The sequence below is a fragment of the Pseudopodoces humilis genome, chromosome 27, assembly GCF_049639895.1.
Source record: "Pseudopodoces humilis isolate 2021_Gansu_Grassland_sample_001 chromosome 27, ASM4963989v1, whole genome shotgun sequence".
In the NCBI taxonomy this organism is placed as follows: domain Eukaryota; kingdom Metazoa; phylum Chordata; class Aves; order Passeriformes; family Paridae; genus Pseudopodoces; species Pseudopodoces humilis.
The window spans coordinates 646,711-668,436 of NC_142226.1; the positions used below are offsets into that span (position 1 = coordinate 646,711).

The window sequence follows — 21,726 nt, forward strand, 5'->3', positions numbered from 1 at the left end:
TCCTTTGTTTCCCAGATTCCCTGAGCTGAGGGGAAGCTCAGGATTCTCCTCTGCCGGTCCCGCTGCCCCTGGGCATTCATTAATGAAGCCTAATTGGAACGTCAGGAGCCCGGTGACTAATTGGCTTCCGGCACGGCTTTTGTTGTTTTAAGGGGAAGGGAGAAGAAGGATTGGTAATTAGTTTAGTTCTGCTTTATCTGCACCACAGCCCCGAATATTCCTCACAGAAACAATCCTGCCTCTGACAATGGATCTGGAGCACCGGGAACAAAAACTCCTTTTGATTTTTGTTATTTATGGCCCAGTCTGAGGTCGGGCTCCTCGAGGGGGAATTTCCTGGGAGAGGGGTGATCCAGAGTTGAGCTGGGATTGGGGATTTAGTGAGCAATACCCCGGGAAATCTGGAGATCTCTCCTTGATTGATGGAGGGGAGGGGTGGGCAGAGAAACTTTTGGGAAAATGCTGAGCAAAACGTGGAGATAAAGGGGAGATAAAGCTCCTCTGTCCAAGGGATAAGAGGATGTGAATGAGATGATTTCCCCCCACTCCGGAGCCTTTGGAGAGGTGGTGTTTTCAGGCAGCCTCCTCAGCACTCACACAAAGGACGACGCTGGCTTCCCAAATTTCCAGCAAACTTTTAATATTCCCCCAAACCCAAACCACATCTGCTCTGTGACACTTCTGAACAGGCCAAGTTGCCCCAAAAAGCTTTTCTCACGTAGTCTCAAGTATAAATATTTTGATACAAAACCCCCCAAACCCATAAACGAACCCATAAACCCCATAAAGCTCCCCCAGAGCAGCCGCTGGTGCCATGGGGCTCGGTGGCACAGCTGCAGGGACAGGCAGAGCTGCTCCCAGCCCACATTCCCAGGGGATCCAGGAGCAGGAGGAGCTGACAGCTCTGTGCTGAGCTCGGGAGCTGCTCCCGGCGTTGGGCTGAGCCAGGGAGGGCGCAGGGATCGAGGCTCTGCTTCCAGGGCAGCTCCAGCAGCATTCCCGGCCTGGGGGCACGGATTGGAGCTCCAGCTGAGGGTGTGGGGACACAGCTGGGCACATCTGGCTGGTGGCAGGGCCACAGAGGGTCCCTGAGTCCTGCCAGGGTCACCCAGAGCTGGGCACATCTGGCTGCTGGCTCACTCAGGGTCACCCAGAGCCGGGCACATCTGGCTGCTGGCTCACACAGGGTCACCCAGAGCCGGGCACATCTGGCTGCTGGCTCACTCAGGGTCACCCAGAGCCGGGCACATCTGGCTGCTGGCTCACACAGGGTCCCTGCAGGCTCAGCCCAGGCTCTGGGACGCTGCCAGCATTCCCCTGGGAAAGCTTTTCCCGTTGCTGTTCCTAAGCCCAGCCTGAGCAGCCTGGCCCAGGCCGCCTGCAGAGCAGGCTCAGGGTTGGGACTAAAGCTCACCTGATCACTGACAGCGACAGCAGCTCAGCTTTGGAGCTCACACCCAGCAGCTGAGGGTGACACCGAGTCACCCCGACTTTTAAATTAAATTATCTCATGCATAGGAACAAAAGCTGCAGCAGAGGATTCACAGAACTCATCATCAAATACTCATTAATTAACACACTCTATATATATTAAGCTTTAAATAAAAAAAATCTTTCTGGTTTTTTTTTTTTTGAATATATGCACTCTATGGGATGCAACAAACCTGAGCCTGGCCTGTCACACCCTGTGCTCTGCCCTTTATAAAAAGTCTACTGTAATAATTCTTCCTTTTAAACAAATGCAGGTAGCCTAGACCTTAATAAAAGCTGCCCAGAGCCCTGGGGCTGAGCTGTCCTCCCTGAAAAGTGGAGCAGTTCTGGTTCTGTTACTTTGGGAAGGAGGTGAAAATCTGCTGGGGAGAGGTTTTAGATGATCTTGTTCTCCAGGGCTTCGATCCTTTTGGCCACAGCTTCCAGTGAGGAGGAGTTAAGGAGGAAAAATAACAGGGAATGTTGAGAGACTTTTTTTTTTATGTGGGCACGGAGTGATGGGACAAGGTTTTAACTAAAAGAGGAGAGATTTGGGTGGGATCTTGGGCAGGAATTGTTCCCTGGCAGGGTGGGGAGGGGCTGGGCTGGAATTGCCAGAGCAGCTGTGGCTGTCCCTGGATCCCTGGCAGTGCCCAAGGCCAGGCTGGACATTGGGGCTGGAGCAGCCTGGGACAGTGGGGGTGACCCTGGGACAGTGGGGGTGACCCTGGGACAGTGGGGGTGACCCTGGGGACAGTGGGGGTGACCCTGGGACAGTGGGAGGTGACCCTGGGGACAGTGGGAGGTGACCCTGCCATGTCTGGGGTGACACTGGATGAATTTTAAGCCCCCTCCCACCCAAACCTCGCAATAATTCCACGATCCCAGGCCGGCAGCACAGGTAAGGATGGGAGCAGGAGCAGAGGGAATCTGTCCCCATCCCCTCTGGCATTCCCATCTTCCTGAACCTGGCCCAGCTCCTTCCCCCAGGAGCAGAACTTTCCCTCTGGAAATCCCAGCCCACCCAATCCTGGCCAGACTTCCAAAGGATATGTTTCTGCTGCAGGGAATTGATGAGCTCCTCTACCTTGGTCTGGAACTTCACGATGGATTTGCACTCACACGGATCTTCCTCTGTGGGTCACAACAGCAAGAGTGGCACCAAAAAAATGGATTTAATCAAAATCACTGAGCCCAGTGAAACAGAACAATTCCTGTTTTCTATGTCAGAGATGGAAGGAAATAAAAATATAATTATTTCTAATTATCTGATTGATCTCTCCTGGCTTTAACCTCAGATGAACAGAGAGTGCCACATTTTTCTGGTATTCCAGCCATGAAAATTCCTTCCTGTGGGAACCCACTGAGCTCTGCTCCTGATGCTTCAGGTTTGCCCTAAAATTGGAGTCTGACCAAATAAAAGAAACCTCTGTCTCCCCAACAACATCCAGTGAAAACTGGAGGCACCGCTGCCATCCAGACTGGTTTGAGCTTCAGCAACCCCAGTCCTTGAGGGGTGGAACCGTGAGCGTTAATCAGTTTGCTAATTTAGTAAGTTTGCTAATTTATGTCACTGATTTGCATCTGTTCTTCAAGGAAAATTAACTTAGGCTGGAACAGGAGGCAAAAGATGACTGGGAAAGAAGTGAGGGGTTCCAAGGCCACTCCAAGCTGAGCAAAGGAGGAAATAAAATAGAATTTTTAAAGGGAATGAGTCATAGGCACCAAAACACAACAGGTTTAAACCAGCCAGGACTAACCTAAAGCTGGAGATTAACAGAAGATTTCCAGGCAGCTGTTGAGAAATACAAACTGGCACTGGCAATCAAAGAAATGCAAATATCTCCTTGCCTTCCTTTTAATACTCAAATGTAAACATGTTTACCCAAATTGATATTTTACAAATAGTTTTTCTGAAATTTACTTTTTTTTTTTTTTGAAGGCTGAAGCCTAAATGTGTTTGAATGATTTTTAAGTACAATTTGTTGGTGGTTTCACATAGATTCCATCCTCCTGTTCTTGGATTGATCCTAATTTTTTAAGGAGGCTTGGAAAGGAGTCTCTGCCTTGCAATCTTGGCTCTGGAGACAGGGGGATTATCCCTCTCCAGCTTCTCCAGGAGGAAAGGAAATGCCAGTTTTAGGAGCCTGGAGACAAATTCACCATTTCTGGGGAAGAAGAAGGGCAGGAAGGTGGAAGGAAAAGGAAGGAGAAGGGGATTTGGGAGAGGGGGACACGGCCTGAGGTGTGGGGGTTGCTTTGCTTCAGGTGACCACCCAAAATACCGACACTGATGTGTCCTGGTGTTCTGGGTGTTCTGCCAGCTCCACACGCTGGGGACAGGGACATTTTCATCCCTCCACTCCAGCCTTCAAACACTGGGACCCAATCCACCCCAATCCCCTCTCACCAAGAGAGTTTGAAGACCTGCAGCTTCCTCGGGGACATTTTCATCCCTCCACTCCAGCCTTTAGGCGCTGTGAATAAACCTCCACCCCAAGTCCCAGCACGGAGCATCTGCAGCTCCTCCAAGGGCGTTTCCATCCCTCTCGTCCCGAATGCTGCGAGCGAGCCCCAGTCCCCCCTCACCAACACAGATCTTCATCTGCAGCTTCTTCCCGATCCTGCTGATGGTCCTGAAGTCGGCGGTGTAGAAATAATGCTCAGCCACCGGCTCTGAGGCGATCTCCCTCAGCTCATCCTCCACGGCGTTGCCGACCCCCACGGCAAACATCCGAAATCCTGCCGGGAAGGGGATCCCGTCAGCGGCCCGGAGCTGGCATGGTGCCGCCCCGCCAGGCTGGACATCCTGATCCTCCCCCTACACAGCTCCAGATGCCAACTGGGAATTACCTCATCACCTCTGCCACCCCAGACTGCCTTCAGCCAGGTCAAACTGGCCAAAAATTATTTCATTACAGTTTACCAGACCGTGGGCACCGTGGCCACAAGAACAAGGTTTTGGAGAAGCTCCTTTCAGCCAGGTCAAACAAGGGGCCGAAATATTTCTGCGGGCAGAGTTTAACCAGAATTTCCCAGGCAATGGCAGCTAGGACAGGATTTTGGAGAGGTGAGAAGGGGCAGGTGATGGTCACCCCATCCCACTGGTATGGGAGTGATAATGGAGCAAAAGGAAACAGTGAGGGTCTCCAAAAGAGGCTCAGCCACTGTTAATTAACCCCTGTTAATGAGTCCCTGAGGGGCAAAGTCCCCCTGCAGTGGAGACCTGGGAGAGCAGCACTGAGCTGAGCCTCTGTCTAAAACTGCAGCCCCCCAGGAGTGAAGAACTTGTCCAGGGATCGTCCTGCTCCGCCAAGAGGCTGATCTGCATCAAACCTGCTTCTACTGAACGGAAATGCAATTTTCCCATTTTGGGTGATATTAATTAAGCCCTGATTTGAAATATTTGTCTCTACGTGTCCGTGCCCAGGCACTGGGAATGTTTCCCTGCTCCCCTTTTAGCCTTTCTCCAGATATATCCAATATTGGTTGTTTTTTCCAAGGCTCAGCTCACTGAACAATTTTGCAGTCTCATTTTAAGCACTTGTTTATCCCACAGCAATAACTTATGGACAGATAAGAGATTTCCTTGCAGGGACAGGAGAGGAGGGAGAGACAAGGCATGGTTTTATCACCGGGGAGGAATAAATTCTATAAATACACTTTATAGGAACCTTTTGTTTTATAAGAGCTGAGCAGCCCTGTAAGATGTCAGAGTGCTTTGTAAACATTGGTTTTTCACGAGCTCCCTGACCTTCCCGGAGATGTGCTGGCCCCGAGTCCCATCTAGTGGTGGAGAGAGAAGTTAAAGGGAAGGGAAGGATCCAGCAATTCCTGACTGAGTTCCCAGGGGCTGGATCCATTTAACACGGAGGTGTCAGAGGCTGGGAATGTGCTCAGCGGGTCAGCAAAGGGACAGCTCTCGAGGCATTAATATTTCATGGGGCTCTGGCACAGAGATCCGTCAGTGAGTGGCCACTGAGCGCTTTTCCTACAACAGCAGCTGAGGAAAGTTTCTCATGAATGTGCCTGGGGCTCCTCCTCAATCCGTGTCTGTGCTTTGTTTATTGTTTTGTGGCTTTTTCTCGGCCTTTTCCAGGCCTTTTCCAAGCCACACTTGGCCCTACAGCTCCTGGGATTTGGTGTCCTTGTCCCCTGTGCCTCTGGTGCTGGGCTGGGGTTCCTGACCAAGCCCAGACAAATCCCAGACAGGCTTGGGTTAGGAGGGACCTTAAAGCTCCTCTTGTCTCACCATCTTCCACCTTCCCAGGTTCCTCCAAGCCCTGTCCAGCCCTGGAGGTGCTGAAACCTCTGACTTCGAAATTCCCCCTGCAGTTTCCTTCCACATTTGTGTGGAGCAATTAGACCTGGGTACCCTTTCCAGGGGTGTAAAATTCCGTGTCCCTCCCATTCCAAATGGGTGGAACTCCATCCTGTCCATCCCATTCCAGGGGGGTAAAATTCCACCGTGTCCATCCCATTCCAGGGGGTGGAACTCCATCCTGTCCATCTAATCCCAATGGAGTGGAACTCCATCCTGTCCATCCCATTCCAATGGAGTGGAACTCCATCCTGTCCATCCCATTCCAATGGAGTGGAACTCCATCCTGTCCATCCCATTCCAATGGGGTGGAACTCCATCCTGTCCATCCCATCCCAATGGGGTGGAACTCCATCCTGTCCATCTAATCCCAATGGGGTGGAACTCCATCCTGTCCATCCCATCCCAATGGGGTGGAACTCCATCCTGTCCATCCCATTCCAATGGGGTGGAACTCCATCCTGTCCATCCCATCCCAATGGGGTGGAACTCCATCCTGCCCATCCCATCCCAATGGGGTGGAACTCCACCCTGCCCAGCAGAAACTCCTCCAGAGACACGGAGGGGAAGTAAAACCAGCTCTTGGCAAACCTGACCCCGGGCTGAGGTGCTCCGAGGTCTCTGCGAGCTCCAAGCAAGGATAGTCAGGGAGCGCCTCCCCAGAATTAATGATTATAACCCGTTTGTATCCCAGGAGACACAGCCAGGGGAAAGGTCAGAAAGGAGCCCTGGGAATTCAGGAGCCCTACCTGAGTCCTTGGCTTTCTTGGCAGCATCTGAGATATAATCCTGTGAGCGCCCATCGGTGAAGACAATCCCCACCTTGGGGACCCCGGGGCGCGCCCCGTTGATGGCAGCAAAGGAGCTGTCAACGAGGTACTTGAGAGCCTGGCCTGTCATGGTCCCCTTCTCCATGTAGGACATTTTCTTCACCGCTGCTTTGATGTCCTTCTTGTTCTTGAACTGCCCCAGGGGGAACTCCTGCCGGACAGAGCTGGAGTACTGCACCAGCCCAACCTGGGCCTGCTTGTCCGACACCTCCAGCGAATCCACGATTTGGTTGATGAATTTCTTCACCAGCTCGAAGTTCTCAGGCCTCACACTCTTGGAGCCGTCGATGAGGAACACGAGATCCAGAGCAGACCCCAAGCCACCGTTGCAAGCTGAGGGAAAACACGAGAACAGGGCAGAAGGAAACAGCAGTAAAGACTGCAATAAATGATGCAGGAAAACAGAACTTAATGCCACTTATTGAGGGGATGGGGTTAACCCAAGAAAACACAACAAGAGATCACAGCAATGCTTTGAAATCCTGCTTGTGAGAGCAGGGTTTCCCCTTCTGCCTTCTGGGAGCAGAACATCCCCGTTCTGTCCCCGCCATGCCCTCCGGGCCGGGCTCAGGCACCCCTCACGTACCGGTGCAGGTCTTGCCGTCGCTGTTGAGGCTGAAGCCGTCCCTGCAGGCACACCTGTAGGTCCCTGGGGTGCTGACACACACCTGCTCGCAGTCGTGGTCCCCCGTGGCACACAGGTCGGACACCACTGCCAGGAGAGGAGGAGGAGGAGGTGGCTTCAGGCAGGACGAGCTTTCCAATCCTTCCCACCCAAACCATCCCGGGATTCTCTGCAAAGCCTCAAGGTCCTTGCCTCAAGGTCCTTCCCTACCCAAACCATTCCCAGTTCCCCGCTGGCTGGCAGGGACTCACCACAGAAAGCCTCCTGGAACTTGTGGGTCAGCTTCTCGATGACGCTGTAGCTCTCCACGTAGTCCACGTGCTCGTCCAGGGGCTCGCTGGCCATCTGCCTCAGCGTGCCCATGTCCACCCTGCCCACGCCGATGGCGAAGATCTCGATGCCCGCGGCCCTGGCGCGGGTGGACACGTCCTGCACCCCGTCCTGGGGCCGGCCGTCGGTCACCACGATGGCCACCTGCAGCGGGAGGGACGGGCTGGGAGGGCAGCCATGGCCTCCTTCACATTCCCGTGCTGTTCCCATGGAATTTCCCCTTTCCATGGAACGGGCTGGGGCAGGAGCAAGGGTTTGCATTCCTAAAACTGAGGGAAAAGGGAATCCACCAGCTCTTCCCATTCTCTGGAGATCACACAAACCATTTTTATTTATTTATTATTATTATTTTTTAGGTGGAATTAGTTTCTTTCCGAGCTGGAAAAGTTAAACTTTTCCAAGGATTGAATGGTTTCATCAAGAGACAACTTCCAGGGATTGATGTTTTCACCAAGGGACAACTGGTGCATCCCCCTCTAAGGAAACGAAATTAAAATTTATGTAGCCAAACTCCAGCTCAAGACAAACTAAAGATCTTCAGGGACACTCAGGACAAGCCCAGATGAGTGTGGGACTTCACAGAAGCTCAGGAAATGTCATGGAAACGTGAGATGAAGGCTCCATCCCATTTACAGGTGGAGGAGCTGAAGGATGGAACTGAAACCGTCTCCATGGGGAGAGAGGGGAAGAGGCCCGAGGCCCCCCTGTGAGAATCACAGGATTTGTGATTCTCTGGTCCAAAATAAACAGCAGGGATTAAACCCCAGCCCTGCTAAGCCCAGCATTAAAGTGGCAGCTGGTTTAAGTGGGACCCGGATTTCAGCTTGGATTAAACGGAGCCCTGAACCAGTTAAAATCCTCCCAGAGCTGTGCTTCTGCTTTGTCCCTTTTCCTCTTTATTTTTCTCCTGAAAGAGACTTTGTCACAGGACCTGAATTCTTGCTCTTTGCCAATTCTTCTGCCCCTGCCACTTTTCCTTACAACTGATTTATTGAGACACCGCTGCCGACTCCAAAGGAATGGCTCGGGCTGGAATGCAGAATGGGGGAAGAGCTTCCCCTCTGTAAAAAATGGGAGAAACAGGAAAAATGTGGGGCTTTACAATCTGATTTCAGCTGTTTATCTGCACTTCCTAAGGGCTGCACAATTAAAAATTCCCAGGAGCATCACAATTCCGCAACTGGTGCTTCCAAGGGGGGGAAAAATAAATAAATTCAAATCTTTCTCTTCTAGAGTGGCAAAAATAAAGCGAAGCATCACCTGTGGCAGGTGTGGGGGTGGGGGGTGGGGGGAATGGGGATGGCAGAGGAGATCCGTGGTTTTCCTGGAGCGGATCCACCCTGCAGTGGAGCTCTCTGCCAGGAGAGAGAGCCCTCGGCTCAGGCTCAGCTCCAGCCGGGCCGCTCCGCCTGTGCAGCGCCACAAAGTGTGCGAAAAAATCCGGGAATGAGAGGTGAAATCAGGGATTGGAGGAGTTATCAAATCCGGGAATGAGAGGTGAAATCAGGGATTGGAGGAGTTATCAAATCCGGGAATGAGAGGTGAAATCAGGGATTGGAGGAGTTATCAAATCTGGGACCAAATCAGGGACTGGAGGAGTTATCAAATCCGGGAATGAGAGGTGAAATCAGGGATTGGAGGAGTTATCAAATCCGGGAATGAGAGGTGAAATCAGGGATTGGAGGAGTTACCAAATCCGGGAATGAGAGGTGAAATCAGGGATTGGAGGAGTTATCAAATCCGGGAATGAGAGGTGAAATCAGGGATTGGAGGAGTTACCAAATCCGGGAATGAGAGGTGAAATCAGGGATTGGAGGAGTTATCAAATCTGGGAATGAGAGGTGAAATAGGGAATGGGAGGAGTTATCAAACCAGGGATTGGAGGAGTCATCAAATCAGGGAATGGGAGATGTTACCAAATCAGGGACCAAACCCTAAGTCTCTTCCTAAATCAAGAAATTCTCCAGGTTTTATCAGCTCCTCTCCATCTTCAACTAAGCCTGAACCCCGTCAAGCCCGAGCCCAGCTAAGCCCGAGCCCAGCTAAGCCCCAGCCGGGGTGGAGCTGCAGCATCCACACCTGGGTGTGATGGGTGAGATCCTCACAGTGCCCGTGTGGAAATCTGCCATAAAGGACTTTCTACCCTGCTGGTGGAGAAAACAAAACTTCTGGGTCTAGAGTCGGGATTGGGAATTAATCATGGGGGAAATGAATTTATCAGCGAGAGGAAGCCAGGGGACCTGTCTGTGACAGCCTGACAGAGCATAAAAAATACCTCTTAATATCACATTTGGTTAGCCCAACCATCAGGAAATCCTGGTTTGTGGTTTTTTTCCTAGGATTCCCACCAGAGATATTTTCCCTGCATCCAGCCTGAGTCAATGTGAAAAAATGTCCTTTTTTTTGTTGTTATTCTTATTTTCGAACCTACCTCCACATTGTTTGCAGTCTGGGGATCTCTGTAATTCCCTGTCACTGGAAAAGCTGAGTCCTGGTTTTTTGGGAAAGGCTTGGAGGGCAGGAGCAGCCTCTGGATCCTGGAGGGGCTGGCACTGCTCGGCCATGGGATGGGAATTATGAAAAGGTGAAGCTTCTGCTGCCCCCAACAGCTGAATTTCCCCCTGATCCTCACTTTTTCCCTGGGAAAACTCAGAAATTTTGCTTTTCAAGGTCAAACTTTGTGCTCATTTATCCAGCAGCTTTCCCTGTGAATTCCTGGCATTCTGGATCACTCATCCTTCCACCAGACAGAAATCCCACGTGTTCTGACACAATCTATTGCTGGCTATCTCCAACACCCGAGAATTCCTGAGCATTCCTGAACATTCCTGAACATTCCTGAACATTCCAGGTATTCCCAGCCCCAGGCTGGCATTTCCCGGCCATCCCACAGCTAATGAGGGAGCGATGGCTCATTATTACCCTGGGAACGTGATGTTCCAGCAGCCCTCCAAGGAAGCTGCACAAAGCCCTGGATTTGCTCAGAAATTTGCCAATTTATTTGTTGTTCTTCCCTGAAAAATAAGGTGGAGATAATTGGGCTCCCCGCGGGTCTCGAGGACGGTGGGAGCGGGTTTTTCTCGCAGCTCCGAGGGAAACAAATTGTGCTTTTCCCTGGCCGGGGATGACATTTGCTGCACAAAGCAAGAGCAGAGCACCGTGTGATGTTTTGGGATGTTGACAACAGGATTTGTTGGATTTCTGCCGTGGGAAGGAGCAGGGACCGTGTTCGGTGTTTCTGGAAGCTTCACCTCCCTAAATCCCTGCATGACCTGTTCCTCCTCCCAGGCAGGGGATGGGGTCACCCTGAGCAGAAGGGAAAAGCTGCCTGGACGTCAAGACCGAGTCAAAAAACCAAATAAAATAACCAGGGAACCGAGAATACGAAGGGTTGTGGAGTTTTCCACCTTGGAGACATTGAAAAGCCACCCTGGCATGGTCCTGGGCAGCCCCACCAAGCACAGGAGGAGCTCCAGAGACCTCTCCCAACCCCTTCCTGTGATTCTGCCTCTTGGATCAGCTCCGGAGTGGAAGGAAAGAGGGGAAAGCAAGGAGCGATTTCCCTTTTCTCCCCTTTTTTTTAATGCCTCAGATAAATCACTCCAAAGCCCGCTGCTCTCAGCTTTTCCAGCTGTCCAGGAGAGGTTTCAGGGGGACACTGGAAGTCCAGGGTAATTTGTTCCACACAAGCAGAGGTGACAGGGATCAGCGAGGCTTGGGGGGCTGGCTGGCAGCAGGGAAGGTGTGCAGGAGGAGAGGGGAGACTGGATGGTGTGGAAGGGATTCCGGAGATGAGGATCCAGCATTTTCATGGACAACTCAGTGGAAATGTCTCTCCAGTCTCCAGGAGTGGCCAGTGCTGGGTGTAATTGTCAGGCTGAATTCACAACAAAAACTGAGGCTGAATGTGTTACGAGTTTTGTAGTTTCTTTCACTAAGTCCCAAAGATGAGCTGCTTCTTCAGAGAGAATTGAGAGGTCTGAACTTCCCAGAGGTTTCCAAGAAGACTTGAGAAGTTTGAGCCTCTTGGATGTTTCCAAGAATTGAGAGGCTGGAACCTCACAGAGATCTTCAAGAATTGAGAGGTTTGAACCACCCAGAGGTTTTCAGAAGGAATTGAGAGGTTCAAACCTCCCAGAGATCTTCAAGAATTGAGGGGTTTGAACCTCCCAGAGGTTTCCAAAGGGAGTTGAGAGGTTTGAACTCCCCAGAATTTTCCAAGAATTGAGAGGTTTGAACCTCCCAGAGGTTTTCAGAGGGAGTTGAGAGGTTCAAACCTCCCAGAGGTCTTCAAGAATTGAGGGGTTTGAACCTCCCAGAAGTTTTCAGAAGGAGTTGAGAGGTTCGAACTCCCCAGAGTTTTCCAAGAATTGAGAGGTTTGAACCTCCCAGAGGTTTTCAGAAGGAATTGAGAAGTTCAGACCTCCCAGAGATCCTCAAGAATTGAGGGGTTTGAACCTCCCAGAGGTTTCCAAAGGGAGTTGAGAGGTTCAAACCTCCCAGAGATCCTCAAGAATTGAGGGGTTTGAACATCCCAGAGGTTTTCAGGAGTTGAGAGGTTCAAACCCCCAGAGGTTTCAATCCCCCCGAGGTTTCCAAGAAGAATTGAGAGGTGTGAACTTCCTGGAGGTTTTCAAACCCCCGGTTTGCACCTCCCAGAGGTTTTCCTCACGTGTCCACACACAACCAAAGCCCAGCGAAAAAAACTCACCTTCCTGCTTTTCCCAACCACCCCACCATGATCCCCAAGCGCGGAGCTGGAGGCGCCAGACCCTTCCCATGCCCCCTCACCTTTTTGAAGTTGGCCGTGCCGTCCCTGCCGCCCTCGGCGGCGCCGAAGACGCGGCTGAGGGCGAACTGGATGGCCAGGCCGGTCATGGTGCCGGTGGAGAGGGGCTGGATCCTGCGCACGGCCTGCAGCAGGGCCGCCTTGCTCTGGGGGCTGTGCAGGGCCAGCTCGCTGCGCACGGCGCTGGCGTAGTTGATGATGCCCACGCGGGTGGCGTTGGGACCCACGTCCAGCGCCTCGATCACCCGCGACACGAACACCTTGATCTTCTCGAACTCGTGCGGCCGCACGCTGCGCGAGCTGTCGATGATGAACACCAGGTCCGTGGGCTTGGTCCGGCACAGGGAGCCTGGGGACGGCGGGGACGGAGGGGAAATCAGAGGGAAGGAAGGGAAGGGTGTCCCAGGAGGGACCCTTTTTACTTGTTGTTCTTCCCTGAAAAATAAGGTGAAGATAATTGGGCTCCCCGCGGGTCTCAGGGACAGCGGGAGCGGGTTTTTCTCGCACAACGGCGCTGGTAAAGCCGCGCTGGGCGGGGAGGAGCTGCGGGTTCCTCTCCTTTATCCCTTTCACAGCTCCAACTGAGAATTTAAAATGTTCTTTTTGCTTTCCTGGGGGGTGACACGGACTGGTGATGAGCAGGGGGTCCCCTGTCACCCCGGGCTGTCCCTGAGGGCTGCGGGAAACCTCATCCCCTGTGGAGAGGAGGGAGAGATAAATGTGTGGAGTGACAGCAAGGAGAGAGGGAAGAGGGGAAGAGAAAGCTGTGAAAGGAAGGAAGGGAGGAAGGAATGGCAGCACTGATGGAAGGAGAGAAGGAAGAAGGAAGAGAAGGAGGAAAAAAGCTGTGGACCGAAACCTGAGCTGCATTTCTGCATCCAAAAAAGGCTGGAAAGGGATTTACTGCACCTGGAGAACCAATCCCCACGGACATCAGTTAATGGGAACGGGGCCAGAACCAGGCTCGACACTCAGCAAATGTTCCCAGGTTAAACCCCAGCACAGAACCAGACCCCGTAACGGCACCAAAAATAAACCCCAGCAGCTCCTCACAGAGCTGCTTCGTGTCTGTGAGGGGGAAATGACAGAGAAATCTGGAACTCATCATTGGTAATTAATAATCGATAATTAATCTTTACAGCCCCATGAATACCCACAGTGAAAAGGAGAGGCTATAAACAGGAGGCATCAGCAATGAAACAAATGGAATTATTATTATTATTTTTATTATTATTATTATTATTATTATTACTATTATTATTATTGCTATTATTATTGCTATTGTTATTGCTATTATTATTATTGCTATTTATTTTTATTGTTATTAATAATAGTTTTATTAATTATTGTTGTATTATGTACAATATTATATATAATCTATTATAAATATAATATATTATATATGATATTGTATAATATATATTATATATTATATATTATAAATATATATTATATATTATAACTATTATATACAATATATGATGATATATGATATATTATATATTAAATATTATATATGAAATATTAAATATTATAAATTATATATTATATGTATTTTATATTGTATCATTTTATATTTTATTATTTATTCTTATTAAATTATTATTATTTATTTTTTATTATTATTTAAATTTCTCGCTTTCACACAATTTTCCATCTTCATTTTCAGCTGTGGCAAAGCATAAAAACAGGCCTGGTGTTTTTTATGATTGCCTGAATGAATAGCCCCATTTCCCCCAGCAGATGTGTGGCATCCTGTCCTTTTTAATTCTTTCTCCTCTCATTTAGCCTGTCTCTGTCAGTGCTCTGTTAATATTTGATTTCTGCAGGGCCCAGGGAGTTCCTGTCATGAAGGAGATTTCTGTGGACAGATTTTTAAATGGGAGCTTTTGGGCCAACAAATCTGCTCCAAAATGATGACATAAATATTACAGCTGGTCCTCGGTGTGAGACCTAATGGGGCTTTCAGTCTTTGAGGCAGATAAAAATAAATACCCCGCCATGGATCCCTAAAGGAAATGATCAGGTTTGTTTCCTGAGAGGCATCGAGGCAGAATCTGCTCCAGAAAGGTCTGGGAAGGTGAGAGCAAAGCAGCCATTGGTCACTTTGTCTAATTCCCACTAAAATCCCATCTGGATGAATTTCATTTTCCCCCCACAGTTCATTGCAGAGGAAGGAAAGCTCCCTGGGAGATCCATCTGCAGCACTGGAAATCCCTTTTCCAGGGGCTGCCTGTGCCCAGTTTACAGGTGAGAAATGAAGGTCCAGGGAAAGGCTCAAAGCCTTGCAATTAATTCCTCCAGAAATAAATCACAAATCCCCATTTGTGCTGATGAATCATCCCTGTATTTAGTGACAAACCAAGTGGGAAAAGTTATTTTATTTCCCTAAGAACAGCTGGAACCAATAGAAATTTTGAAGTCTATCTATTTTATTTATTTCTGCTCTGTGATTTGGCCCTAAATAACATTTTTTAACCTCTTTTTATGAGAGTGGAGTTTATTTCAGAGAAGAGTAAAGAAGGGAGATCAGGTGGGAGAATTTTGGGATTCCAGCCACAGTCAGGATCTGCAGGACAGGCCCTGAATTCTCTCCTGGCACCTTGACTCAGCATAGTGTGAGAATGTGCTGGAATTAAACCAGAAATAAAATCTTCCTCCATATTTACAAATATCCACATTAGGAATTATTCAGGAATGGCTGAATTAATGCCCTGACTTAGCAGAAAATCCCTCTCAGGGCATCTTTAATATCCATTAAAACACTGGGGCGCAGTAGCCCAGGACTAAAAGGGGTTTATTTTAGAGAGGTGACTGCTCTGTTTCACTTCCCAGCTTTGCACAGCAGAAAGAGCCAAATTTCCCAAATTCCTGAGGAGAGAGGGGTCAGTTTGTCTGAAATCCGCCTCGCTCAGCCCCAGGTAGCTCTGCACTCATACCTCAGGCTGCCCATGGCTGGGGAAGAGGCATCATCATCATCATCATCATCATCATCATCATCATCATCATCATCATCATCATCATCATCCACTCCAAACATTTCTAATTCCCCAAAGTTTGGCCTTGCAGCCGAGTTTGCCTTTGAGCAGAGATTTCTCCAGGCTGCCTGGAGCCCAGGGAAGAGCAGAGATGCTCCTGGGGACCAGACCCTCCCTTCCTGAGTGTCCATCCCTGTCCTGAGTGTCCATCCCTGTCCTGAGTGTCCATCCCTGTCCATCCCTGTCCTGAGTGTCCATCCCTGTCCTGAGTGTCCATCCCTGTCCATCCCTGTCCTGGGTGTCCATCCCTGTCCTGAGTGTCCATCCCTGTCCATCCCTGTCCTGAGTGTCCATCCCTGTCCATCCCTGTCCTGGGTGTCCATCCCTGTCCTGAGTGTCCATCCCTGTCCATCCCTGTCCTGAGTGTCCATCCCTGTCCTGAGTGTCCATCCCTGTCCATCCCTGTCCTGAGTGTCCATCCCTGTCCATCCCTGTCCTGGGTGTCCATCCCTGTCCTGAGTGTCCATCCCTGTCCATCCCTGTCCTGGGTGTCCATCCCTGTCCTGAGTGTCCATCCCTGTCCATCTCTGTCCTGGGTGTCCATCCCTGTCCTGAGTGTCCATCCCTGTCCTGAGTGTCCATCCCTGTCCATCCCTGTCCTGGGTGTCCATCCCTGTCCTGAGTGTCCATCCCTGTCCATCCCTGTCCTGAGTGTCCATCCCTGTCCATCCCTGTCCTGAGTGTCCATCCCTGTCCATCCCTGTCCTGGGTGTCCATCCCTGTCCTGAGTGTCCATCCCTGTCCATCCCTGTCCTGAGTGTCCATCCCTGTCCATCCCTGTCCTGAGTGTCCATCCCTGTCCATCCCTGTCCTGAGTGTCCATCCCTCTCCTGAGTGTCCATCCCTGTCCATCCCTGTCCTGAGTGTCCATCCCTGTCCTGAGTGTCCATCCCTGTCCTGAGTGTCCATCCCTGTCCTGAGTGTCCATCCCTGTCCATCCCTGTCCTGAGTGTCCATCCCTGTCCTGAGTGTCCATCCCTGTCCATCCCTGTCCTGGGTGTCCATCCCTGTCCTGAGTGTCCATCCCTGTCCATCCCTGTCCTGGGTGTCCATCCCTGTCCTGAGTGTCCATCCCTGTCCATCTCTGTCCTGGGTGTCCATCCCTGTCCTGAGTGTCCATCCCTGTCCATCCCTGTCCTGAGTGTCCATCCCTGTCCATCCCTGTCCTGAGTGTCCATCCCTGTCCATCCCTCTCCTGAGTGTCCATCCTTTCCCTGGATGTCCAGCCCTGTCCTGGGTGTCCATCCCTGTCCTGAGTGTCCATCCTTTCCCTGAGTGTCCATCCTTTCCCTGGATGTCCAGCCCTGCTGGCTCTCATTCCAGGCTGGGCTTTAGAGCCCGTGCAAGCTGCAGATCAGGCAGCTCCTGGCTGCCCTGCTCCCCACCAGAGACAGAGCTGGATTTTGCTCAGGAGCAGATGAAGGAAATCCAGGGAAAGTCCTGTTCCCAGCATCCCGACCCAGCCGCGCTGCTCGGGAGGTGGCCCGGAGGTGTCCGGCCGATTCCTGCTCCAGCTCCCAGCCCAGGAGCCCCGGTGGAGCTGGAGAGGGGAGGGAAGGCAGAGCCCTTGTCCCAGCCGGGTGTCCCCCAGCCCGGGGGTGACCCGGAGCTGCCCGTGCTGTCCCCACGGGATCCAGCCCGGGGGTGACCCGGAGCTGCCCGTGCTGTCCCCACAGGATCCAGTCCGGGGGTGACCCGGAGCTGCCCGTGCTGTCCCCATGGGATCCAGCCCAGCCCCGGCCGCCTTGGGCACGCAGCGGGCGCAGCTTCTCCTCTTCCCTGGCTGCTGCTGGGCATTCCCTGCTCCCTCCCCGGCCCAGGACCCCCGGCCCCCACTCACCGCGGGGCTGCGGAGGGGCCCCGCAGGCGCCCAGGCTGTGCAGGAGCAGCAGCAGCAGCAGCAGCAGCGGGGCACAGCGGATCCCGGCCATGGCCGTGCCGGAGCCGGGCTGGGAGTGCGGCCCGGGGGGCTGGCCCCGGGTATTAACCTGCCCTTCCCGGAGGCTCCGAGCCAGCCCCCGCCACGCCGGGCCCGGGGGGGCAGCGAGGGGAGAGGGGCAGGCAGAAGGAGCGGGAGGAGATGCTGCTCCAGGGTGGGGAGGGGGCGATGGGCAGCCCTGCCCTGCCGGCCCCCAGCTCCCCACAATGGCCCCATTGCTGCCGAGGGCACGGGGAGCTCCGCAGGGCCCCGGGGCGGGGGAAGGTGGGGAATGTGGGGCTGGAACAGGGGCAGCAGTGAGTGAGAGCAGCCCCGGGGAGCCGGGGTGGGGCTGTCGGGCAGCGGCTGCTGCCTGCAGGGCTGGGGGAGCGAGGGGACAGCGCCGGTGTCACACGGGAACCTCCGTCCCCACCTGTGCTGCCCTGCTCTGAGTGTCCATCTGTCCTGTCCTGCCCTGTCCTCTCCCCTCCCCTCCTGTTCCTGCCCTGTCCTGTCCCCTCCTGTCCTGTCCTGTCCCCTCCTGTCCTGTCCTGCCCTGTCCTGTCCTGTCCTGCCCTGTCCCCTCCTGTCCCCTCCGTGTCCCCACCTGTCCAAGCCCGGGACAGAATCGGGTGGGCTCAGGGGTTTTGCTGCCCTCGGGAGAAGCTCAGGAAAGCCGAGGAGGGTTTGGGAGCAGGGCTGGACGCTCGGGGTGCAGAATTTTCCTGCAGGGAACAGGCGCTCCTGTGTGGGGGAGCGGGGAGAGGGCTCCAGAGACAGACGGACAGGAGAGTCTGGGGACGGACAGGAGAGGCTGGGGACGGACAGGAGAGGCTGGGGACGGACGGACAGACAGACAGGAGAGGCTGGGGACGGACGGACAGACAGACAGGAGAGGCTGGGGACAGACAGGAGAGGCTGGGGACGGACAGGAGAGGCTGGGGACGGACGGACAGACAGACAGGAGAGGCTGGGGACGGACGGACGGACAGGAGAGGCTGGGGACGGACAGGAGAGGCTGGGGACGGACAGACAGGAGAGGCTGGGGACGGACAGGAGAGGCTGGGGACGGACGGACAGACAGACAGGAGAGGCTGGGGACGGACGGACAGACAGACAGGAGAGGCTGGGGACAGACAGGAGAGGCTGGGGACGGACAGGAGAGGCTGGGGACGGACAGACAGGAGAGGCTGGGGACGGACGGACAGACAGACAGGAGAGGCTGGGGACGGACAGACAGGAGAGGCTGGGGACGGACAGGAGAGGCTGGGGACGGACGGACAGACAGACAGGAGAGGCTGGGGACAGACAGGAGAGGCTGGGGACGGACAGGAGAGGCTGGGGACGGACAGACAGGAGAGGCTGGGGACGGACGGACAGACAGACAGGAGAGGCTGGGGACGGACGGACAGACAGCCGCGGGGCAGCGTCCGGCTCCGGACACACGAGGAGGATGCGGCTCCTGAACACAACAGCCTCAATCTCAAGGCCGAGGGTGCCGCAGATGAGGCCGGGTGCGATGTTCCTTTGCGGAGGAGCCGCGGGGAGGTTCGGCAGCGGGGGAAGGGAGGTTTAATGATGGCTTTGTGGCAAAGCACAGCATCTTTTTCTGTTTTCTTAGCGACTGCTCCACGCCGCTGGCATTTGATTGAAGCCTTTCTCCTCGCACGGATTGGGTTCTGCTCACCTTTTCCAGCAGCACATCCTTGGATCCCTCATCCATTTAATCTGCCTTGTGTGAGTGCAGGGCCATGCAAAGTACCTTTAACTCAAAGCCCACTTTCTCTTCCCTTTCCCAGAGTCTCTCTTTCCTCCAAAAGCTCTTCAGCAGCCTGGGAGCTCCTGGGGAGAAAGGCTCTTTGATGAGGGGAAAAAAGGACCTGTCCTCACTGAAGCTCCCAGGCTCCTCTGAACTCTTCAACATTAAAAATGTTAATTAAAATACCAAAATCTGGCGATGTTCTCATGCAAAATCAGCATGGATTTGTCCCACTGTCCTCCCACAGCACCAATGCCAGGCTTTCAGCTGGCTCTGGAGCTGACAGCTCTGGGGATTTTCAGCCAGGAGGAGGAAATGCTCCAGGTGAGGGATGGAGCAGCTCTGCCATGAGGAAAGGCAGGACTGGGGTTGTTCAGAGAGGAGAAGGTTTGGGGTGATCTCACTGAGACCTCCCAGTGCCTGAAGGAGCTGCAGGAAAGGTGGAGAAAGACTTTGGACAAGGGATAGAAGGACAGGACACGGGGAATGGATTTAAACTGAATTAGAGTGGGATTAGATGGGATCCTGTGATGGAATTCTTCCTTGTGAGGGTGGGGAGGGGCTGGGCTGGAATTGCCAGAGCAGCTGTGGCTGTCCCTGGATCCCTGGCAGTGCCCAAGGCCAGGCTGGACATTGGGGCTGGAGCAGCCTGGGACAGTGGGGGTGACCCTGGGACAGTGGGGGTGACCCTGGGGACAGTGGGGGTGACCCTGGGGACAGTGGGAGGGACCCTGGGACAGTGGGGGTGACCCTGGGGACAGTGGGGGTGACCCTGGGGACAGTGGGAGTGACCCTGGGACAGTGGGAGTGACCCTGGGACAGTGGGGGTGACCCTGGGGACAGCAGGAGGTGTCCCTGCCATGTCTGGGGTGGGATGGGACAGGATTTTTTCCCTTTCCCTTCCTCTGTGGATGCTTTCATGGATATATTTATAAAATCAGGGATTTAGGGCAGTGCAAACACAGCAGTCCCCTCCCGTGTTCACACACACAGAGCTTGCTCCCCAAACACCTAAACCTGCCCCACCCATTTATGGACCATCAGGGCCCAGAGTGAAATAAAACCTGAAATTTGGGAGATTTTGCCCAGGACCCATCTGGGCTGGGGTTTTTCTGTTTTCCTGCCCTGCACACAAGGATCTCTTGGTGCAGACAGCACTTGCTCCCCGTGAATGGGGATCATTCAGAGTCCTCCATAAATGAAGCCTCTATGGCTGTTCTTGCGGGGAAAATATAAAGTTGCTCTGTGTCATTCTGCTGTTAATTAGCAAAGATAAATACATTTCAGGTGGGAATTTTCACCAGCAGAGCTTGTGGCACATAAGCAGCATTAAAGCCTTGGAAAGAGGGCGAGAGGCAAAGGTGTGCTGGGAGCTCTGGGGCTGCATTGATGCCTCTGGAAAAGCAGTGTTTATTTTTAAAATATGAAACATCATTTCTCCCCAGGCCCCCGAGAAGGAGAACACTGGAGTCAATATTTCAGGAGGAAAATGTGCATTTCGAGCTCTTCCCCAGCCTGCCTGCAAGGTAAACACAGGAACCGTGGACGGCCCGTGCCGGCCCCAGCGTGGCCCTGCTGCTGTTGTGGCCTTCACGTGTCCTGGCCTCTCCTCCAACCCCTCAAATCCATGGATCCTGACTCCCAAGGTGCTGCTTTCAAACACCAAATCCACACTTCCCCTTCACCGGTGGAGAACCAGGAAATTTTGGTCCCACCTTGCTCCTGCTGAAGGCAAAAGGTTCAGAATCCCCCGTGCTGGTCACTGGTGAGGGCACACCTGGAATTTTGGGGGCAGTTTTGGAAAAGAAGGACATGGAGTGGCTGGAGTGAGCCCAGGGAAGGGAACAGAGCTGGGAAGGGGCTGGAGAATCCCTGAGGGAGCTGGGAAGGGGCTGGAGAATCCCTGAGGGAGCTGGGAAGGGGCTGGAGAATTCCTGAGGGAGCTGGGAAGGGGCTGGAGAATTCCTGAGGGAGCTGGGAAGGGGCTGGAGAATTCCTGAGGGAGCTGGGAAGGGGCTGGAGAATTCCTGAGGGAGCTGGGAAGGGGCTGGAGAATTGCTGAGGGAGCTGGGAAGGGGCTGGAGAATTCCTGAGGGAGCTGGGAAGGGGCTGGAGAATTCCTGAGGGAGCTGGGAAGGGGCTCAGGCTGGAGCAAAGGAGGCTCAGGGGGAATTTCTGGCTCTGCACAAGTCCCTGGCAGGAGGGGACAGCCGGGGGGGTCGGGCTCTGCTCCCAGGAACAGGGACAGGAGGAGAGGGAACGGCCTCAGGCTGGGCCAGGGGAGCTCACGGGAATATTTGGGAACATTTTCTCAGTGAAAGGGTTGTGAGGCATTGGCTCAGGTGGAATCAGGGATGTGGTGGAGTCCCCATCCCTGGAATGTCCTAAGAGGGTGTGGAGGTGGCCCTTGGGGACATGGCCAGTGGTGGCCCTGGTGGTGCTGGGTGACAGAAGGACTTGGTGATCCCAGGGGTCCTTCCCAGCCTGAGGAATTCTGTGATTCCAAGACTCCAGAGTGATCGAATAAACAATGTAAATGCAGATCTTCCTCCATCACAGCCCTTCCCAGGAATGCTGATCAGCTGGGAACAGCCAGGGAAAACAACACTGGATTTTCCAGGGGACTGACAGCTCTTGTTTAGAGGC

At 53.1% G+C, this 21,726-nt stretch overlaps 1 protein-coding gene across 1 annotated transcript; it reads right to left on the reverse strand.

Moving 5' to 3' along the window:
* Positions 1–1,629: 1,629 nt before the first annotated feature.
* MATN1 (matrilin 1) lies at positions 1,630–17,337 on the reverse strand. The gene is made up of 8 exons (XM_005529859.3): positions 17,244–17,337; positions 12,368–12,714; positions 7,498–7,720; positions 7,208–7,333; positions 6,541–6,954; positions 4,060–4,212; positions 2,524–2,604; positions 1,630–1,916 (listed from the first exon to the last, which is right to left on the reverse strand). The coding sequence occupies exons 1-8, from the start codon at positions 17,332–17,334 to the stop codon at positions 1,867–1,869; spliced, it is 1,485 nt and encodes a 494-aa protein (XP_005529916.1). The 5' UTR covers positions 17,335–17,337; the 3' UTR covers positions 1,630–1,866.
* Positions 17,338–21,726: the final 4,389 nt, after the last annotated feature.